General features: G+C 35.8%; 1 protein-coding gene and 1 pseudogene across 1 annotated transcript; both read left to right on the top strand.

Moving 5' to 3' along the window:
* Positions 1-147: 147 nt before the first annotated feature.
* Positions 148-20,636, top strand: LOC109248532 (protein LEG1 homolog). The gene is made up of 6 exons (XM_053905389.1): positions 148-445; positions 2,439-2,525; positions 4,037-4,221; positions 5,146-5,246; positions 11,305-11,543; positions 20,355-20,636. The coding sequence occupies exons 1-6, from the start codon at positions 148-150 to the stop codon at positions 20,480-20,482; spliced, it is 1,038 nt and encodes a 345-aa protein (XP_053761364.1). The 3' UTR covers positions 20,483-20,636.
* On the top strand, positions 16,666-17,130 carry LOC109248544 (ORM1-like protein 1; annotated as a pseudogene).

Genomic DNA, 20,636 nt, shown 5'->3' with positions numbered 1-20,636 from the left:
TTAGTCACACAGCATACCTTGCCATAAATGAGAGAGAATAACATAGCTTTTATTCCAGGAAGACTGTCCTGCACTAAAAAAAAAAAAATCATTCCTCCATTTCCCTATAAAAGTCTTGCCACAATCTCAATCTGCAGCTTTGGAGCAATGGCTTTCCTTCCTCCTTGGGCCGGGGTACTAGTTTATTTCTTTTGTGTTTCTTTAGCAGGATCTGACTTCTCAGATCTGTATCCCCCCCTGTGGTTGAAGAGTCCTGGTCAGTTCAGTGACTACAGGGTAGAGAATGGAAAGTACATTATCGATCCCTGGGTATACACTGAGAGAATGGGGATGTATAAAATCCTAGTGAACAAGACAGCCAGTTATTTTGAAAACTTTGTACCAGACAATGAACAAAATATTTTATGGGGATTACCTCTCCAGAATGGCTGGCAATTTAGAACAGGTAAGAATGACTCTTGTTTTCATCCTAATGATCTACCAATATAACCATGTGGGAAATAGGACTCCGTATATACCATACCATGTTTTTGAAAATTGATTCTTTTCTCTTTCCTCTGTCCCCCTCATAATCATATTTCTCTACTTCTTCTTCTCCATAAATCCTTCTTTTATGTGTTTTCTGTTTTGACTAGAAACCACAGTGAAGAATAAGGTATAGTTGCAGATTAAAAAAAAAAAGACTTCATATCAAATCTATTGAATATTCTACAAGTATTTATTGAAATTCCACGAGGTGCCAGATACCATCCTAAGCACGTAGATGAACAAAGCAGCCAAAAGGCTATACATTAAAAACAGAAGGCAAGATAAAAAAAAAAAAAAAAAAGGGGGTGGGATAAAAAAATAAAAAAAAAACAAAACAGAAGGCGAGGTCAAATTAACTTGCATTTTTTAAAGTTCCAATTGTGATTACCTCTACATGAAGAAAGGACATATAGACAGGGTGTGATGTCTCATTCATGAGGATATTTCTCTGCAAATTATTGATTCCTCCTGAAGATACATTCTCGTGTTTAATTAGGAGATATGTTGTGGGCCAAGGGTTCACAAATTAAAAAGACATTTTTGTTGTGGCTGAAAGAAGAAGCTCATAAAAGAGAGTGGTGTCTCCTGCCTGCTCCATACAGTTAACAGCACCAATAAAGAAATTTGTTTTATTCCGATGGGAAAAAATACAGGGAGATAACAGTTTACCTTAGGTCTTAGCAGTGGTCATATTCAGGAGTCACTGAGGTTGGTAAATCATCCATTTTTGTCAGGAAATGTCCTGAGACCCAAAGCTACTCCTGTTCATCTAGCTTTCCTTGGGGTCAAAGCAACCCTGGCCCAGGAGACATCACTAACATAACGTCTACTATGGGAGGCAGGCCAGCCTCAGGGGAGAAAAGTCTAAACGGGCTGGTAGTTTAATGCCCTTTTTATTCTTTCAGTGCATTCGCACCTCAGAACCAAGCCTGACTAAACTCATCCATTGATGAGCTTGTAAGTATCCAGTATTTGCTACAACGGTGGGAAGGTGGGGTGTGAATAAGTACTTTCAGACAATTCACAACACAACTGAAACAGGAAAAGATAGTAGAAATTAAATGGAAAACAATGAACAACAGCTTTTGTTCTCAATATTTAAGAGTCTCTTATGGTTTGCCTCTTTCCCTCTCTGTAACTTTTTTTTCCCTCCTTCCCCTCCCCCATGGTCTTCTGTTAGGTTTCTCAGGATCCACATATGAGTGAAAACGTATGGTATCTGTCTTTCTCTGCCTGACTTATTTCACTTAGCATAATACCCTTCGGTTCCATCCACGTTGCTACAAATGGCCAGATTTCATTCTTTCTCATTGCCAAATAGTATTCCATTATATATATAAACCACATTTTCTTTATCCATTTGTCAGTTGATGGACACTTAGGCTCTTTCCATAATGAACAACAGCTTTTGGATAAAAGTTAAAAGTGCAAAACAAGGGGCATTGTGGAGTCAGCTGGAGTAATCAGGAAAAAATGAATTTAAACAGACTTGAAATCTGGATGAAATTTTACTGCAGAAATAGAAATGAAATCTACTAGGAAATAAAAGAATGAGCTAATGAAGTGTTTCTCAGGCTTGGTTGCATATTGAAAATAAATGCCCAGTTAAAAAAAATTCCAATGTTTAGTTAGGTCCATTCTATTCTAATATTAAGCCAAAGGACAGACCTGGAAACAGCATGGTGTAGGAACATGTGATTGAGTGTAGGGTGTGTGTGTGTGTGTGTGTGTGTGTGTGTGTGTGTGTTTAAGAAAGGGACAGGAAAAGGAAAGGAATGTGGGAGTGAGCAGGAGAGAGTCGTTGAAGATCAATGAAAAAGAAAGAGACAAAATGAAAGCAAAATATTTATTGATATTCAAGAATTAACACTAGCATATAATAAATAATCCCTGCACCCTCTCTTTTCTAGGAAGATTAGCTGATCCTAGACGAAGGAAAGACTGTGGCTATGAATCTGGAGATCTTCTGTGTATCTCTGTGGACAGTTGGTGGGCTGGTAGGTTCATTTAAATGGCAAAACAGGTAAAAACCTTCCCCCAAGGAAAGTATTCAACCTAAAATCTTAGGGACAGAGACCAAACAATACTATTCTTTTGTAAGAAGGAATCTATTTCATCATGTACCTTGTGGCCCTTAGGCCACATTCTAGAATTTAACAGCCATAATGTCAATAATGATTCCTTAAGACATGTTCACCTTTAATAGAAGGACTAAAACAAGGATCTGCAAAGGACCACAGCTCCTGAAAGTCCAGCACTGGCAAGTGAGGTGGGAGATCCCATGAGTGAGAGGGAGTCTCCAGAATGAGGAAGGATGAGAAATGAGGGAAGAAGGAAATAAGGCTTTTTCTCATTTTGCTCAAACCAAATGTGTTTAACTTTTAAACCATAAACATGTCAGAGTGATCTACCACAAATCAATTTATCAAATGAGAAATCTAAGGCTTCAACCAGATAATTATTTATTTATTATGAATATAATTCCAACCAGATATTTAATAGTAAAATAATTAGAAGGTATTTTCTAATTCTTTCATTCTATTTTATGCTTTAGTAATACAATTAATTTATACACAATTCCTTAGATGTATTTCCCAATAACTAGAAACAAGAATATATTAAGTTTCACTTTCTTAGAGTGACACACATCACATACACCTTTACATATTTTTCTAATACAGCACCGACTTGTTCTTTGCAAAGACACACAAGTAGTCGTGGCCCCAGCACTAGATTTCAGGCTTCTTTATTCTTAGATTGATTTAGTAGTTTGGAGTATCAGCTGCTCCACTGGGGCAGAGAACTACATTCATTAATGAGTGTCTATGATAAAAAATGTTCTGCATCACCAGTGAGAATCAGTGTAAGCTTTATAGCCATCCAAATTATAATGTCTGAATCTGCTGGAGTAGGTTATATTTAGAAAGAAATAAAAAAAAACCTCCATTCGTTTGTCAATTTAATTATCCAAAGATTCATTGTCAACACTTATCCAAGATGTTTGCTTTAAGACCTAAAAACAAAGACTTTGTGATACCATGGTTGCACATTAAACTTGGCTAAATACAAAGCACAAAATGTCAACACTATACTCACATTAAAATGTTTTAGAAAAAAATTACATTTTATGATAAAACCTCAGTTAGAGGTGTATCATTCTGTGCACAAGTAGATAACTTTCTTCCTTTTTTTACCTAATGTTTTGAAAAAAGAGAATATTGAATAGTATTAAATTAATATTAAATATTAAGATTAATTTTATTTAAAATATTAAAGGCAACTGCATGAGTCTCTGTTTATTTATGATTGTAGGGTTATTAACAAAAACATGTTTAATTATGTAGGTGATCCTTAGGGGGATTTTCAATTTTTTTTCTTTTTGCTAGTGATTAACTTTTAGCTTTCTGGATCTGTGAAGTTTTGCTTATTTGTTTGCAGATTACTTAAAAATATTGTCTATCACCTTTTGTTAGTGCTTGTGGTAATAATAAGTATTTTGCTCCTATAGATATGAATTATTTTCTATGTGCATTACCCTTCCTTGCTGCGGTTGATTCTGGCATAATGGGGATATCATCAGACGAAGTCATCCTTTTGCCACCACCCAAGGATCAGACAAATTTCTGTCTTAATGTTTCTAGTTGTCAGTCATCCTTTCCTGAAATAATGAGCAAGTGGAATGCCTTTTACCAGGTTGCTGTTTTAAATTTTATAATTTCTTTTCTTAGGAGGTGGTAAGAGAATGTCCTTTTTTGTGTAATGCTTTTTGTCTAGGTTTATTTGTGTGCATTATATAATATTTTCTTAGGTATAAAAATGTAAATTATTATGCAAGTTATATTATAATATTGCAACAGGGCACTACAGGTCATTAATACCCTCTGAACCAATACAGTATTAACACAAAGTCTATCCACACGTTTCAAATAAATTATACATAAATGTGAGAGCACAAAAGATATCCTACTGAATGAAAAGATGATTCTGGTTAACTGAAACTTCATGTCAATCAAGGGTTAACCCTTGGGAGAAATACAATTATGGAGTTGGTTTTCAGAGCCGTCAATTAACTTATTTCAACGGAATTAACAAATGATCATATATTGGTAGAACTAAGTAATTATGTGGCAATCAAAACCAAATATTCAATGAGCAAAATACAAACCGATTAAACATAGATGTAGGCTTAGATCCACAATGAAAAGATAAATTTACTAGTTCTATAGATTATTAGTTCACCTTTTTAGATATGATTGAATTAAATATTCTAATAAAAATTTCCCCTTTTTCTTAATCTTAAAATTTTGTGGTAATTTCTACTGTGATAGCAGAAAAACAAATAACAACCCAAAAACAAAATCCTCTTGACCAGTATAAAATACTGACTCTCAGGAAAATTGTTGTAGTTCATTTCTTATAGATGCATTCAATATTACTATTTGTAATAGATATTTATTATACTCTATGGAGTATTAGTCACTGAAATCTTCCAAAATTCTTAGAAACAAAATTCCTCATGTAGAATACTTCTAAATTATATATGGGAGTAAGATGAAATTGTAGGGAGAAGAATTGTTATATTTTCTTAAATACGAAAAAGTTTCTCCTCTGCTACAGCATTTACAGTATCCTTCTAGTAGCTTCGAAGACCTATTGAAGTACTTGTGGGCTGCACATGCCTCAACCCTGGAAAATGCTGGCAAAATATTTGAAGATAGGTAAGAATGGATCCCAAATCATTTCTATTTAATATGGCGAATGATTTTTTGCTTTATTTATGCCTTTTTACTCTTCTAAAGTGGTTGTCAATCTTCTTATTAAACAATTTTAGCCATTGGGTACTTTAATGATGAGGCCTAAATATTTTAGAGTGATTAGACTAAAAAATGTTTTATGAAGAAAGGGGCAAAATTTTGAGAAAAAAAATCTTGCACTAATCAACCAATAACTAATGAAACAACTAGCCAATTAAACAAAATAAAACATACAACCAATTTCTCTACATAAAAAAAGAAAATAAATTATCTTCATTATTTTGACCACAGACACATAATATGGTAGGTACATAATTAGGGAACAAGATCAACTACCATCAGGGTTAGCGCACAAGATAGCTTAAAAGATTATTAAGCCACTGCACATATACATCTAGAAGTTATTATACACCTAGATGTGAAAGTGTAAGAATGATTTCTGTTTACTTGTGAATGATTCCCAGTTCAAGTTCAAAGATTGACAGCGGCTATAGAACCAGAAGGAGCCTATGTTCCCCTTTAAAGGCCATCAGCCAGAAGAATTCTCTTTTACTCTAGGGAAGGTCAATGTTTTGTTCTATTCATGCCTTCAGCTGATTGGATGAGGCCTATTCACATTATGAAGGGAAATATGTTTTACTCTGTCAACTGATTTCAAAATGGAAGTTTCAAAAACACTTTCACAGAAACACCCCAAAGTGGACACTATCTGGGAGTGAAATCAACCACTTTGAGTGAGATAGCGGGGAGAAATCTGGATATGGTAAAAAACAGGAACAAAAAAATCAGGGTCCTTGGTATTGTGTAAGTAGACTGGTTAATCCAGGAAGGAATGTGTGAGGACCTCTTATTTCATGGTTGTCTCTCCCACTGATTCCATCAGGCAGTAAAGGTAAATGAATCACCTAAGTAGCAGATTTCGTCCTTTACCTATTGGTATGGCTTCAAAAACTGGGTATTAAATTGGGCAATGGGATTTTCTCCCTTGGCATTATCAGTGATAGGATTTCAGGCTGCAGCCACCACAAAAGTTGTAACTCAACTGCTTTTCTATTCTGATGACAGGAAATAGGAATGAGATGATCAGACAAGGATTTCAGGCGGGAATTGCCAACCTCAAGATGTGACTGATAGCAAAAGTCATCTTTCTAGATTACTTTTTAAATTTATAGATGTTTCAGTTCATATACAAGGATAAATCACTATAGAATGCAACTTTGTGCCTATTGAAACATAAAAGGACTTTAGTTAAAATTCAAGATCATAGGAATTTTTTTCTTATAGGTATATTTCCTGTCTCTTGTGGTCTCAGACATTTTAACTTATTGTATTTATTGCTGTTTACGTAATGGAGCTACATTTGAAAGAATATCATATTTTTAACAGGCCAACTTTATTTAAAAGCTGCTTCAAGATCATAGATCATATGAATTTTTTGGTGAATAATTTGAATAACTTTAAATATTTATATGAGTATTTTGATCACAAGCATATTACCTGAATTTTTTTGGATAGTGTTAGAAGCACTTTCCTCATTAATTATACTAAGAAAATTGTTTTCATTAACTCTTTTTATTCTCTAAAATTCTCTCCTTCTTACTTGACCTTCTATTTAGATGTCAACAAATGACTCTCTTAAATCAATTTTTTTAGTAGTTACTATTTCTCAAGTACAATAAGTAAAAGAAATTTCACTAAGTATCTTAACATAATATCTCACTTCAAAATAGCTCCTTTTTCTGGATCATGAGTATATGGTTGAGCTGTTTAGTAACTTGCTTAAAATCTTACAGCTAGTGAATGGCAGAGCTAGTATTTAAATTTCTTGTGACTCCATAGCTCATCCTCTTATGTGTAAACTATACTGCCTGCAATGTATGTGGCCTAGTTTTACGAGATCAGTAACTACCAAAGTGCTTCTTCCCTTCTGAAAAGATATTAAAAGCTATTAAACAAGAAAAAATATGCTTCCACCTTTTCAATGTATAATGAAGCAGAAATAAAATATAATATTTACTTCTTTTATGAAGAATCTTTAAATCCTTGGGAGACATGAGTCATACAGGGGAACAACTAAGTGAACAAAATATCATTCATGCCTTTTCTCCATTCCTCTTAGGTAGGTTAGCAGGAAGGTGTGTATGATCAGCACCTCCCTATCCTAGGAGTTAGAGCAGTGGATAATCCTTAGAGTTTTCCTGCAGCTGCTGCTAAGGTTACTTCTGGAATTTGTCAGACATTCTCTCTCCCTCCCTCCCTCCCTCCCTTCCTTCCTTCCTTCCTTCCTTCCTTCCTTCCTTCCTTCCTTCCTTCCTTCTTTATTTTATATATTGAATTCAGCTGTTCTCTCTTATTTTTTGTTTTGGATTATTTTTAGTTTGTATATTATCCACTTCTTATATGTCAATGATTTAAGGAGTCAATTGGTTTTATGAAGTTTTGTCATCTTGCCCACCAAAAATACATACAGAAATGAAACAGCTGTATCTAGGGAGAATACCACCATAACCACTGGTTACTTTGGTATTTGGTACTATATTTCTAAAAATGAAAAGTTCTAAAACATTTCCTGATTTGAAGATTTAGGTATTATCCTTTTATTCATGACCATAGAAAATTACCACCTCATTCCCCTTACCCTCACTCCACAAAAATTCTTCCTACTTCTCACTTTCTCTGTACAATTGTTTAGTGATTTGGGTTAGGTCTGTGTTCGATGGTTACATTATTTTGACTATTAATTACTATTCACATCACATGTACTTAACTGATAGTATTTATTTTTTCTTGTTATCTTATTCCCTTTAGAGTTGATCCTTTTTCTATTGTACCCAACACTAATTACTTCAAATTGCCAAACCAAGGAAATTTCTTCTCAAAATGTTCAAAAGCATCCAGGATTATATCAATTTCTTCTTCTTGAAGAGGTTTCCTTCAGAACTGTTGACTTGCTCTACTCTGCCTAGGTGGTCAGATATGATTCTTAGGTCTCTGATAACTGTACTGGATTCCTTTTATCTCGTGTGTGTGTGTGTGTGTGTGTGTGTGTGTGTGTTGAATCACCCATTTCCAGTTTCCCACATCTATTTCCTGGATTACTTTGTTTGTTAGGACTTATACACCAATCAATTCAGAACTGTTGTTGTATGAGAAATGATTTGCATTCTTAAAATACTCTTATTCTATCATGAGTTTTGACTGAGGCTTAGGGCAATTACAGAGATCTAGGCTGGTAATACTTAAGATTTTTGAAAACATATCTCCATTAAATTTTAGCTTCACTTTTGCTGTTGAAAGTCTACAGTTTACTAGGTGTGTTGTCCTGTATTTCGTTTAGTTTTTTTCTACAAGAATGTAGCACAGTTGATAACTATTAAACCTCAATGTCATATAGCAGTGTTTATTCTTCACATGTTTGAGATTCAGCTGGCAGGTCTGCTGATTTTTTCTGGGCTCAAATCATATTATTAGATTTTGATCAGCATCACAGGGATGAATGGAGAAGCTCTGCTCTGCTCCACGTGTCTCTCGTTCTCCAGCAGGCAAACTTGAGTGTTTCCCATAGTGATGGCAGAATGGCAAAAGAGAGAAACCAAATTGCGAAAACATATTGCAAAACTTATACTGTCAAGTTGATTAATATCTTATTGGCCAAATCAAATCCTTTGACTGAGCTGGAGTCAGAGAGTGATGCTTCTTTCCTTCCCACCTCCTCCCAATGTAGCAGAGAAGGAGCACTGGAAAAATATACCAAAAAACAGAGATGAAGAGTTTTGAAAAATTGGGGCCATGTTCACAATCTATTATACACTGGGGCACTTCCTTCAAATCTCATGTGTTACTTTTTTAGGCAAAAGAGTATATTAGGGTTTTTATATACATGAAACAATACTGACCTCTGTATTGTCTACATATACTCAAAACTCTGTGGTCTTGAATCCTAAGATTGGCTGGTGCGTGCATATCTGTATTTTAAATGAAAATGGGCCTTTTAAGGTGTATTTTAATTTTTTTACTTCACTACATCTTAACTGACTTCTTAGATAAATTGTCCAATAACACATTCAATTATATCATTTGAAAGGCTTCCACTTAATTTCACTTCTGCTTATATGCCTCTGTGTCTTGAATTGGTACCCTCACCTCCTTCCTAGTGTTTCTGACTCCTGTGCAGTTTATTTAATCCACTGTTCCTAGGGCCTTGTGGCCACTGCTCAAAATCCTTATGAATTTACACTTGTTTTTATCCTTATTTCACAGTCAGGTATCATGTGAGTAAAAGTAGTCACCTGCAAATCCAAACCAAGATCTTCTTTCACCAAGGATGCACTGAACCCACTCTTCTACTTTTGGGTGTTGGAGACAGAGAGGAGCCCATGAGCATGGGAGCCACATACAGGAAGTTTTCTCCTCTGGGTTATGTTATGGTTTACTGAACATTGACAAACATAATGCAAGCATTATCTATTTAATGATCCTTACATATGTGCTGTGGAAACAGAGAAATTAGAAAATAGTTTAATGGGAAAATAGCTTTCAAATAAATGAATGAAATGGTGCTTTGGGACTACACAGGAGGAGGAAACTTTGTGAAGGAGGTGAAATCTAATGTGATTTGAAAGAGAATGTAGGTGTAGACAGGTGTAGACAACAAAGCAAGGAATAGACAGGGGGAATGATTCTGTTAAAAGAACAAAGTTCAAGTTGTTCACTATACTTAGACAGCTATTGAGGACGGGAGACTTGAGTTAAAACTATTTACTACCCTCTTAACTTTTCTACTGTAATAATGTGTTCCCCAATTAGGTGAGAGCTTTTGGCTTCCTAGCATACTTTCTCCAGTAGGAGAAAAATCCATGTATTTAGAAAATCAGACGTCACCTTTTCTAGGATGCTCAATGTTTCAGGGGCCTCCTCATTTCAGGAAATCAATAGTGTTGCAAAAGAATCTCAGTCTAGCAAACTTTTTATTTTTATCTGCACATTTCTAAAGAGTATTACTTAGTCATGATCTAACATCTATCTGATCATTATATGGTATTCAATTATAAGTGTAAAGTGTGGTTAAAAGAGATAAAAATTCAAAATAAAATATAAACAATTGATGAAATGGTCCTTTGCAAGTTCAAAATTTTAATTACCTATATTCATATCTTCAAAGGTAGCAGCTCAAAACATCACATTCTAAATTTTTTATGTTTATTTATATGAGAGAGAGAGAGAGAGAGAGAGAAAACGAGCAGGGGAGGGGCAGAGAGAGACAGAGACAGACTCTGAAGCAGGCTCCAGGCTTTGAGCTGTCAGTACAGAGTCTGATGTGGGGCTCGAACTCACAAGCCGTGAGATCATGACCTGAACTGAAGTTGGATGCTTAACTAACTGAGCCACCCAGGTGCCCCAAGTCATCACATTCTAAAACTAAGAACTACATTATCAGTTTATTGGCAGAAGATGATCTTTAGTCAAATTATGGAAAGAGCACTGACTGATTAATGGATAAAGAAGATGTGGCATGCACACACACACACACACACACACACACACAATGGAATATTAGTCATAAAAAAGAATGAAATCTTGCCACTTACAAAAACACGGATGGAGCTACAACATATTATGCTAAACAAAATAAGTCAGTCAAAGAAAGACAAATACCATATGATTTCACTCATGTGTGGAGTTTAAGAAACAAAACAGGTGAACATAGGGGAAGGGGAAAAAAAGAGAGGGAAGCAAACCATAAGAGACTCCTAAGTATGGAGAACAAACTGAGGGTTGCTGGAGAAGAGGTGGGTGGGAGCTGGGCTAAATGGATGATGGGTATTAAGGGCGGCACTTGTGATGAGCACTGGGTGTTATATGTGAGTGATGAATCACTAAATTCTACTCCTGAAACCAATATTACACTATATGTTAACTAATCAGAATTTAGATAAAAACTTAAAACCAGAAAAAAAAAACAATGAAGCTGAAATTCTGAGTGGACTAATTATAATTGTACATGTTCCCACTTGTCTCTTAGGCTGGAGTATTATTCTAAACCAGAAGCAGACTTTGGCAGAAATTGGTGTGTGGCTGTGGAATACTTGGCTGCATCCCTCTTTCCTACAACTTTGATTATTACACATGAATTCCAGAAAGGCCTGCCACCACGGATGCTTGTTAACGGGGATAGAGCCCCTTTCATCAGCGACTTTACTGACTTTCAAAACGCTGTCCTGCTTGTTCTAAGTTTTCTTCCCAGATTGGATAACTCTTCAGGTAAGGCCCTTAAAAACAAAAGCTTGAAGAAAACTACTATTTTCATTGAATAAAGGAAGATATAATGATTTTATCAGATATAAAGGTCGTTATAACACATACTCTTAAAGAAAGTCACGATTACCTATGGGTGTCCATTCCACACTTTTTGGTCCTTCCAATCAAGGACTGTCTTTTCTTACGCATCTTTATTGACTCATAAGGCCACCAGGCTACTTCAAGTCCACTTTTCATCTACAAACCGAGATACATTCCTTTGCTGCTGTTGTGATAGTATTCCCTTTTTAAAACCCTTATATGTTGGTCTTTTTTATTTTTATTTTTAATTTTTTTAATGTTCATTTATTTTTGAGAGAGAGAGATAGAGAGACAGAGCACGAGCCGGGGTGGGGGGCACAAAGAGAGGGAGACACAGAATATGAAGCAGACTCTAGGCTCTGAGCTGTCAGCACAGAGCCTGTCACGGGGCTCGAACTCACAAGCCATGAGATCATGACTTGAGTCATGTCCTAAGTCGGACACTTAACCGACTGAGCCAAGTCGGATGCTTAACCAATTTAGTCACCCAGGCGCCCCTGGTCTTTTCTTTCTTTCTTCCTTCCTTCCTTCCTTCCTTTCTTTCTTTCTTTTGAAATATTTTTAAAAGTTTATTTATTTTACTTTTGAGAGAGAGAGAGAGAGAGAGAGAGAGAACGAGAACAAACGGGGGAGGGACAAGGAGAGAGGGAGACACAGAATGCGAAGCAGGCTCCAGGCTCTGAGCTGTCAGCACAGAGCCCAATGCAGGGCTGCAACCCACCAGCCATGAGATCATGACCTGAGCTGAAGTCAGACTCCCAACCCACTGAGCCACCCAGGTGCCTCTGTTGCTCTTAAATTCAGAAAAATAAACAAATCTCAAAAGAAAATCTTCAATGATTTAATGGGGAAAACTAGCAAATTGACTTATGTGAGCTCTCTTCATCTGGCCTTACCAGTCACGGATGAGGTATTCTGCTGCAGCTCCTCAGCTATAGGGTCTCCTATCAAAGCAAAAAATAGAAAGAATCCATAATTACACATTTGAATAACCACATCATCTCAATTTTCCAGATATGCTCTTATGCAGTGAACCAAGCTTAAAACATAATTAAAATATTACTAGCTTTAAATCCCTTCAATGAATCTGAAAGATATAAAAGCAGAGTAAACATAAATACATGAAATGTATGTTTTTGAAAACTTACTTGCATTAGAGTAAAAAATAAACCCAAACATTTAAGGAAGGCCTTCATGCAATTGCAGTTTCTTCTTGCTGCAGTAATGTTTCCTGCAATATTCTCAGCAATGGTAGTTTCCCTTTACACAATCAGTAGAGGACTAAGGCTCCTTCCATCTGTGGTTGTTCCAATCCCCGCCTTCTATGTTATTTACACCCCACCAGTAGCAACATGCTATAGTGTTTGGAGAAGCAAGTGGGATAGGGAATTAAACTGTTGTCCAAGAACTAAGCACCATGAAAGGAGGAGCATGAATTTTGGTAGTCACTTGCCCATCTCTGCCAAAGTATCAGATGGTAAAATTGCATTGTAGACCTGGGTTGTATAAACTGGATCTCTCCTCTTAAGATGTACAAGGCAAAGAACTGAGTGGGGGAGTTGGTAGTTATTTAATTTAAAGCTTGAAGGTACCACACTACAAGATTTTATTCCAAGATTCGGTTTTACTGAAATTTGGCTTTGGATAGATCAGGCAGTTTTGAATTGCTTTCACAAGAAAGAAATGTTAAAAACTACTGGTGAAAAATTGGTGAGCCTTCATAGTATAATTGCATAGATGTTGTATAACAAGGCATTCACTATCATCTAGTTGTCCTTCTTGCTCTCCATGCTCCCAGTGACCCTCAGAATTCAATCACAGTATCAAAGGTCTTGGAGTTTTCAAATAAGCAGAGGATGGGGAAAGCAGATGTACTGAAAACAAAGCATTAGTGAAAAACAAATTCAACAATAAGCATTTTAAATTCATCTTCAATAGAAATATATGTATACATTTGCAATAAAGTTTCAAAGTGTCATTTAGCTACTTTTTAGTCTCCAGAAGTGTTTGCTACAGGAAACCTTAGCTAAATTCATTAATATTTTTTAAGTTTATTTATTTATTTTGAGAAAGACAGAGTGCGCGCATAGGCATGTCTGCGCATGCACATGAGCTGGGGAGTGACAGAGACAGAGAGGGAGACAGAGAACCCCAAGCAGGCTCTGCACTGTCGCAGCAGAGTCAGACATGGGACTTGATCTCACAAACTGAACGATGAGATCGTGACCTGAGCTGAAATTAAGAGCCAGATGCTTAACTGACTAAACCACCCAGGTCGCCTCATTAAATTTAATCTACAAAATAAAATTAACCTTTTCAGACTTCAATTTAGCTATTTTTAACACTTTTGCTCATGGTAAGAATTGGCATGGAGTTTTTCATTTTTAATTATGTAAAACTCTGAACCATCTCTTCGTCTATAGTGGCATAAGTTTTAATCCTTGACTATACATATTCTAAGAGTAAAGCTCATATTAAAGTTGAAAATATTATTAGGTATAAATTAGTAAGAAAAAAAAGCTTGCCTAGATTTTATTACTTTTCCCCCATGGGTGATGTTTAAAATAAGGAATGAAGACTGAATGAAGATTCAAAACTGTCAAACGCTGATGATTCATGTTAATATAATTTAAAATGTTTTAAAAACTTATTAAATTTTAAGATTCAAGGCTGAGGCCAGCCACCCCTTTGGCTGCCTCCAACCTGACCAAGAAGGTCGTTACTCCCCACTCTTCTGCTGCAATGGTCACTACCTCCTCCTTTCTTCAAATGAGGACAATTGGTGGCTGAAGTATGATGTACAAAGAGGGGGAAGAAATGAGCTTGGGCATCTCTGAAGCTTCAGTGCAGATGATGACATAGGAGGCTCCTGAACTTACCTCCTGTCATGGATACACCCAATCTACAACTACATACAGAACAATTCACCTGACAGAAATCCAGAAGCTAGCTAAGTGACTCTTACCCTTTGAAAAAATGAGAGAAAAATCCACAATGAAGCAAGAAAGGCTGAGACACAATTTTGCCATGAACCCCAGCCTTGGTGAGGTGACACACAATCGGGAGGGATCTCACAACTCCCAGCTTCTCCTTAAGGAGTGCTGGGTTTGGAATCCCACATCTAGCACATCAATGTCTAAGACTTCCATGTGAGAGAGATGGGTGCCCAAAGCATCTAGCTTTGAAAGCCAACAGGGCTTGTATCCACAAGACCCAGGAGGCTATAGCCAAGTAAGAGACAGTTCTTAAAGGGCTTGTGCAGACTCACTGTGGCAAATTCCCAAGGGTGCAGAGCAGATGAAGAAAACTGAAACATATCCAATCTTTTCATGAAAGAGGCCCATTTATTCATTTTAATAGCTATGAACTGAGGGGCAGTCTTCTAATTTAATACTACAATACTCTCTAGAAACCGAGGGCATGGTAGGTGCACTGTTGTCACTCTCTCTCTGTCTCATTTCAAGGTGGAGATATCTCCTGGAAAGAAATTGTGCACACCTATGGTGTCATGTTTTCTTCAGTTGTCCTCCAGAGGGTACCCCTTGATGTGTGGCTCTGATGGCCGATAGGGCTTAAATTCATGGGTTCTGTAGGACTGTAACAAACAAAAGCTGCTACCTGAGGATCTAGTTTAAAATCATCTGGCATCTAGGTGCTGACTGAGTTCTGCCTCTTTGGGACACTGACAGGTCTTGGCACACCTTCAACTACTAGGGGCCATTGAGAACAAAGAAAGCTGCTTGGACAATCACAAAGGATTGAGAGACAACCAAGAGTGAGGGCAGAGTTGAATAAGATTTATCTTTTACACAGAGTCCACTTTTTCAAAACTGGAAGAGGTGACTATTTTATCTAATCCACAGAAACCATCACAGAAAGGCAAGGAAAATGAAGAAACAGAGGAGTATGTTCCAAACAAAATAACAACATAAAACTTCATAACGAGACTTTAATAAAATGGAGATAAGTGATTTTCCTGGTAAAGAGTTCAAAATAATGGTCATAAAGATGCTCTCTGGTGTCAGGAAAAGAATTCATGAACAAAATAAAAATTTCAACAAGGAAATATAAAATATAAGAAAGTACCAAACTGACATCATTGACCTGGAAAATATAATAACAGAGCTAAAAAATTAATAGAGAGATTCAACTGCAGTCTGGATGAACTGGAAGACAGAATCAGGAACTTGAGTACAAGGCAGTGGATTTTATCCAATGAGAAGAGCAAAAAGAAAGAAGAATGAAAAGTGATGAAGATAGCTTAAAGATATTTATGGCACAACATCAAGTTGACCAATCTTTGTGTTACAAGGTCTGAGAAAATAGAAGATAGAGAGAAAGGGAAGAAAACTTATCTGCATAGCCAAAGCAATCTTGTAAAAGAAGAATAAAGCTGAAGGCATATCCCGTACAGAATTCAAGCTATATTATAAAGCTGTAGTTAGCAAAACAGAAGAGTACTGGTATAAAGACCGACATATAGATCAATGGAGCAGAATAGAGAGCCCAGAAATAAACCCATACATATATGATCAGTTAATTTACAACAAAGGAGCCAAGAATATGTAATAGTGAAAGGACATTCTCTTAAACAAATGGCTGAGAAAACTGGACAGCCACCTGCAAAAGAATGAAATTGGACAATTATCTTACACCATATGCAAATGAATGAAAAATTAATTATGTTGTACACCCACAACTAATACAATGTTATATGCCAATTATATCTCAATTTTAAAAACTTGCTAAACTTCAAATCTGATAATCTATTGCATTAAACTAAAAGTACACAATGGGTGTGATATAAAGTTAAGAGGTTAACATGTAGAAAGGAACTCCTATGTATTAAATACCCACCATGTGCCTGAAATTGTGTCAGGTGTTTTTTTTTATTACCATATATAAATATCACTACAATACTTTCACAAAAATATTGTTGCCAAGACTGGGGTTGAGCACTGGCATTCGTCCTTGAAGAGACCCTGTTGCTATGGACCTGGTCCTGCTCCCAGCCAGCGGCCCAGAGTGGAGCAGGGGGACAAACATGAACGTTGGAGTTGCCCACAGTGAGGTGGATGCAAGTACCCGTATAATGAACAGCCAGGGCATGTGGCCGACTTACGCATCGGGAGCTGGCTTGCTTCACATTGTCGTCCTCAGTATTCCCTTCTTCATTGTTTCTGTTGTTTGCACCTTAACAAATATTATACATACTCTCAGGATGTATGGGTTTTTTGGATGCAGTAAAAAGAGTGCCTTTTGAAACTCCCGACAAAGGTAAAAGCAAGGTGTTCCCTGATTCGTTGGAAACACCTGGACTGTGGAGTGCAATTTAAACCTTCACAGAAGTTTCGCACAGTTTTTTCAATAATTCTATATTATCTGGCAAGTCTCTGTCAATGTATGATCCAACTCACTTCATCCTAAACACAGCCTCTCTCCTGAGTTGCTGATTCCAAGAATGCCAAAGTTACACGGTGTTTGGATCTTTGGAATTAATGAGTATTGAAATGTTTTGAAACAGAACAAAAATTTTTAGAGCTACTGAGTTTTCTGTAAGGAAGGAATGGTTAGTAAATTGCACTGTTTCTGTGATAATGTGAAATCGAAGATTTTTATATTGTAGGGCTGGTTGGTGTTCTTTCGTGTACTGTTATAAAGTGCAGATTTTTACTGGAAGAGGCCTCTGTTGAATCCATCTGGGATCTTTCTGAAGAGAAGCTTTATAGTCAGGCTGGGCAGGCCCAGCTTATAAATTAAATGGCTATAAAGTGAGGGTGTACTAGATAAATTCAAGGAAATGTGAGATTTATAAGAAACTAAGACCAACTTAGTTTATAATGAATGGGATTATGTTAGAAGAAGAAAATTTCCAATCATTTACACATGGGCAATTTAGTTAAGCTTACATGTAAACCAGAATCATCCTTTTACAAGTTTATTATAGATTGATTTCATTACCATACATATTCCCCTTTCATTATCTAAGAGGAAATGTATTCCCTTGTTTTATGCAATCCCTACCTTTGTTGGTTTTGCTGGCTCAACATTGTATTGATAGAGGAGGTCATTTTTACATTTATTAAGTTACCGAGTTCATGAAGATCACTTCCGTGACTGGCATTAGAAGACACCAGGCATCTTATGAACAGCCTCCAAAACCACCTTCTAATTTTGGAGCAAAGTGGTTTTGCTGCTTTTCCAGACACAAGGTTGATAACCAGGTAGGAAAACAATTTATTTCATTCAGTTAAAGTATATGGTAATTTAAAGGCCTCTGCTTATTTGGTTGATCAATTGAATTGTTAAAGTCTGCCATTTTTTTAGAAAAGGAAATAAAATGAACAACTATGTAGCAGACTGTGGTCTGGCAGAAACCATTTCTTCAGAAACAGCACCAAAGTAAATAATTGGAGTCTTTTATAGCAGGTCCCCAGTAAAAGAAAACATCTCTTCTTAGTCCTTCCTGCTTTCAACCCCCGTATTTTTCCTATTATTTGCCGTTCCCCATATGGGTCTTGGTGTAGGTAAGCCAAAGTGGTAATCTTTCCAAAAGCTGCAATCATATTGTAGCTGCAATCATATTGAATTCTTCACTTAGAGAAGCTTCTCATAGTCGTTGACATTAACTCTAAGAAATAACTACATATTTTGACAAGTAAATATTTATTTACTTAGAGAAGTAAATATGTCAAAAAAACAAATTCTGATCTGAGATGAAACGGAAAAACCTAGTAACATTTGTAAACAAACACCGAAGAGAGTTTATAGACCAACTTAAAAATCTGTTTCAATAGGCTGACTTTTGGGGGTAATCATCATTGTTTGGTATTTCAAAAGTATTGAGTTTAGAAACCAGTTGTATGATAATGCCTTTGTATCTTTGTCTTTCCCATGCATTTTTAAGTAACTGGAATCTATATTTTAACAACATTTTTCTGTGGTGCCAAAAAACGTTATTGCCAATATTTTGCCAGTAAAGAAACAGAGGTTTTGTAAGTTTAAATAATTCACTAGCTGGTAAAGGAGACAGTAAATTTGCATTCTGGCACATTATTTTAAAGCCTGTGCTTTCTCCTTAATACATCATCCTCCTATATACTGAAATCTATACTCTAGATAAGTCTGAAATCTAGCGTCAGCTCTTTGCTTTCTTGTTGGGTGTGTTGACTGACTCAATATTAATCAACTCTGAAGATTTCAAAGTAGCCCAATTTCCTCACTAGTTTAAATAGAAAAAAAAAAAAGCTATCCCTGGGTCTTGAGACTTTATAATAGGTTAGCTCTAGCCAGCTGAGAAACATGAACCAAATGCTCTCACCCACCAATCAAGTAACATGCTCCATCTCCGTGGAAACGAGAAAAAGATGTTTCTGAGAATAGCTCTTCACGGAAATTAAGCATTATCCTCCCTCCCATCCCCAAAGAGTGTAGGAAGAAAATAGAGGTAGACCTGGGACCAAGTACTCGGGACACTTTCAAACTACTACCTCTCATATGTTAACAGATATAACTTGAAATATTTCTTCTCTTCAAAAATTGTTTTTAAAATGCTAACTTATTTTTTCTCTATTTAAAAAGCATTTTAATTGCTGTGACTTTTACTAATTTATTTTAAAGTGTGTACAATATATTCAAACTTAAAAAGTCTAAGTGTATCAACACATTAAATAAAAATAAAAGTCATCTTTTTCACCACTTCATTTATATCTCTTGGCCCTTTGCCCAATTTTCAGAGGTGGTGCAAATTTCTGGAATTCATTTATATATAAAACAATATGAATAAATAAAACTTGTGCTGTTTGCACAAATGAAATCAAACTGCTCTGCCCTACCCTTTTTTTTTTTAAGTTTTTTAAGAGAGAGAGAGAGAGAGTGGGAAAGGCAGCAAAAGTGGGGGAGGGAGAGAGAGAGAGAGAGAGAGAGAGAGAGAGAGAGAGAGAGAGAGAGAGAATGAATCCCAAGCAGGCTCCTCGCTGTCTGTACAGAGCCCCATGAGGGGCTCGAACTCAAGAGCCCTGAGATTATGACCTGAGCCAAAATCAAGGGTCGGAAGCTTAACTGAATGAGCCACCCAGGTGCCCCTGCACTATATTTTTTTAAGTAAAAATTTTCTTGAAGCTCTTTTGATATCAGGACATATTGATCCAAACATTCTGTTTAAAGGATATGTAATGTTTCATTTAATTAATTAACTATAATTCTAGGCTTTATTTTCTGTTATAAGCTATTGACAATAAGGCAACCATGGCATGATACGTATATTTTTCTTGGTATAATTTATGATTTTACCAATAAATTTGTAGAGAGAAAATGAACTAAAATCAATGAGTCATATATTGTTCAGTGGCACTTAAAATAATTTTCAGGAGTTTACATTTTTCTCACAAAACTGAATAACATTTCTTGTTTTCTCTAACCCATTGTCTTATAGCAATTTCTATAACTTATGTTAGCTTGTTATGTAGAAAATGCTACTTCACTGTTGCAAAGTTCAACTCTTAACATGTTTGTGTACTTTTCCTAGTTTTCTGATTATTTACATTTCTTATTGATTTTTATATGAAGAGTTGGTCAATAAATTATAAATTTGAAAACTTCATGTGTGTGCTTATCATATAATGAGCATATAATTTTCATATGCAAAAATACATAGAATTTTCCTTAAAATAAACATTTCAATAATTGGGCATAAACTTAAATTTACATGTAATAATTTTATATATTTTCCAGGTTTGTTGTCATTGACTGGATGGAAATTTTTAATGAAGACACAGGATGCAAGAAAGGAAGTTCTAGAGCTTTTTGAAATAATTCTTGAAATCTTTAATCGAAAATTTCGGTATATTCCTAATATTTAATTAATGAACTAAAAATGAACAATTCTAATTTGTTGAGAAACAGTAATTTCAAAATTTTAATGTGATCATAACCATACAGTTTTCTTATTTCTGATATTTTTGATTTGTGCTCCTTTGTTAGGATTTTATCTATGAATTCTAACTTTAAATGTAA

The sequence above is a fragment of the Panthera pardus genome, unplaced genomic scaffold (assembly GCF_024362965.1).
Source record: "Panthera pardus isolate Hobbes unplaced genomic scaffold, ASM2436296v1 HiC_scaffold_17, whole genome shotgun sequence".
NCBI lineage: Eukaryota > Metazoa > Chordata > Mammalia > Carnivora > Felidae > Panthera > Panthera pardus.
Note: the sequence above shows the minus strand (reverse complement) of the source record. Positions and strands in the feature narration are given on the sequence as shown.

What these genes read in the sequence shown, in the direction of transcription:
- LOC109248532 (XM_053905389.1), top strand. Translation starts at nt 148, where the DNA reads ATGGCTTTCCTTCCTCCTTGGGCCGGGGTACTAGTTTATTTCTTTTGT. An exon ending in TGTGGACAGTTGGTGGGCTG is followed by an intron (nt 2,526 to 4,036) that starts GTAGGTTCATTT and finishes TTGCTCCTATAG; the next exon opens with ATATGAATTATTTTCTATGT. An exon ending in GGCAAAATATTTGAAGATAG is followed by an intron (nt 5,247 to 11,304) that starts GTAAGAATGGAT and finishes CTTGTCTCTTAG; the next exon opens with GCTGGAGTATTATTCTAAAC.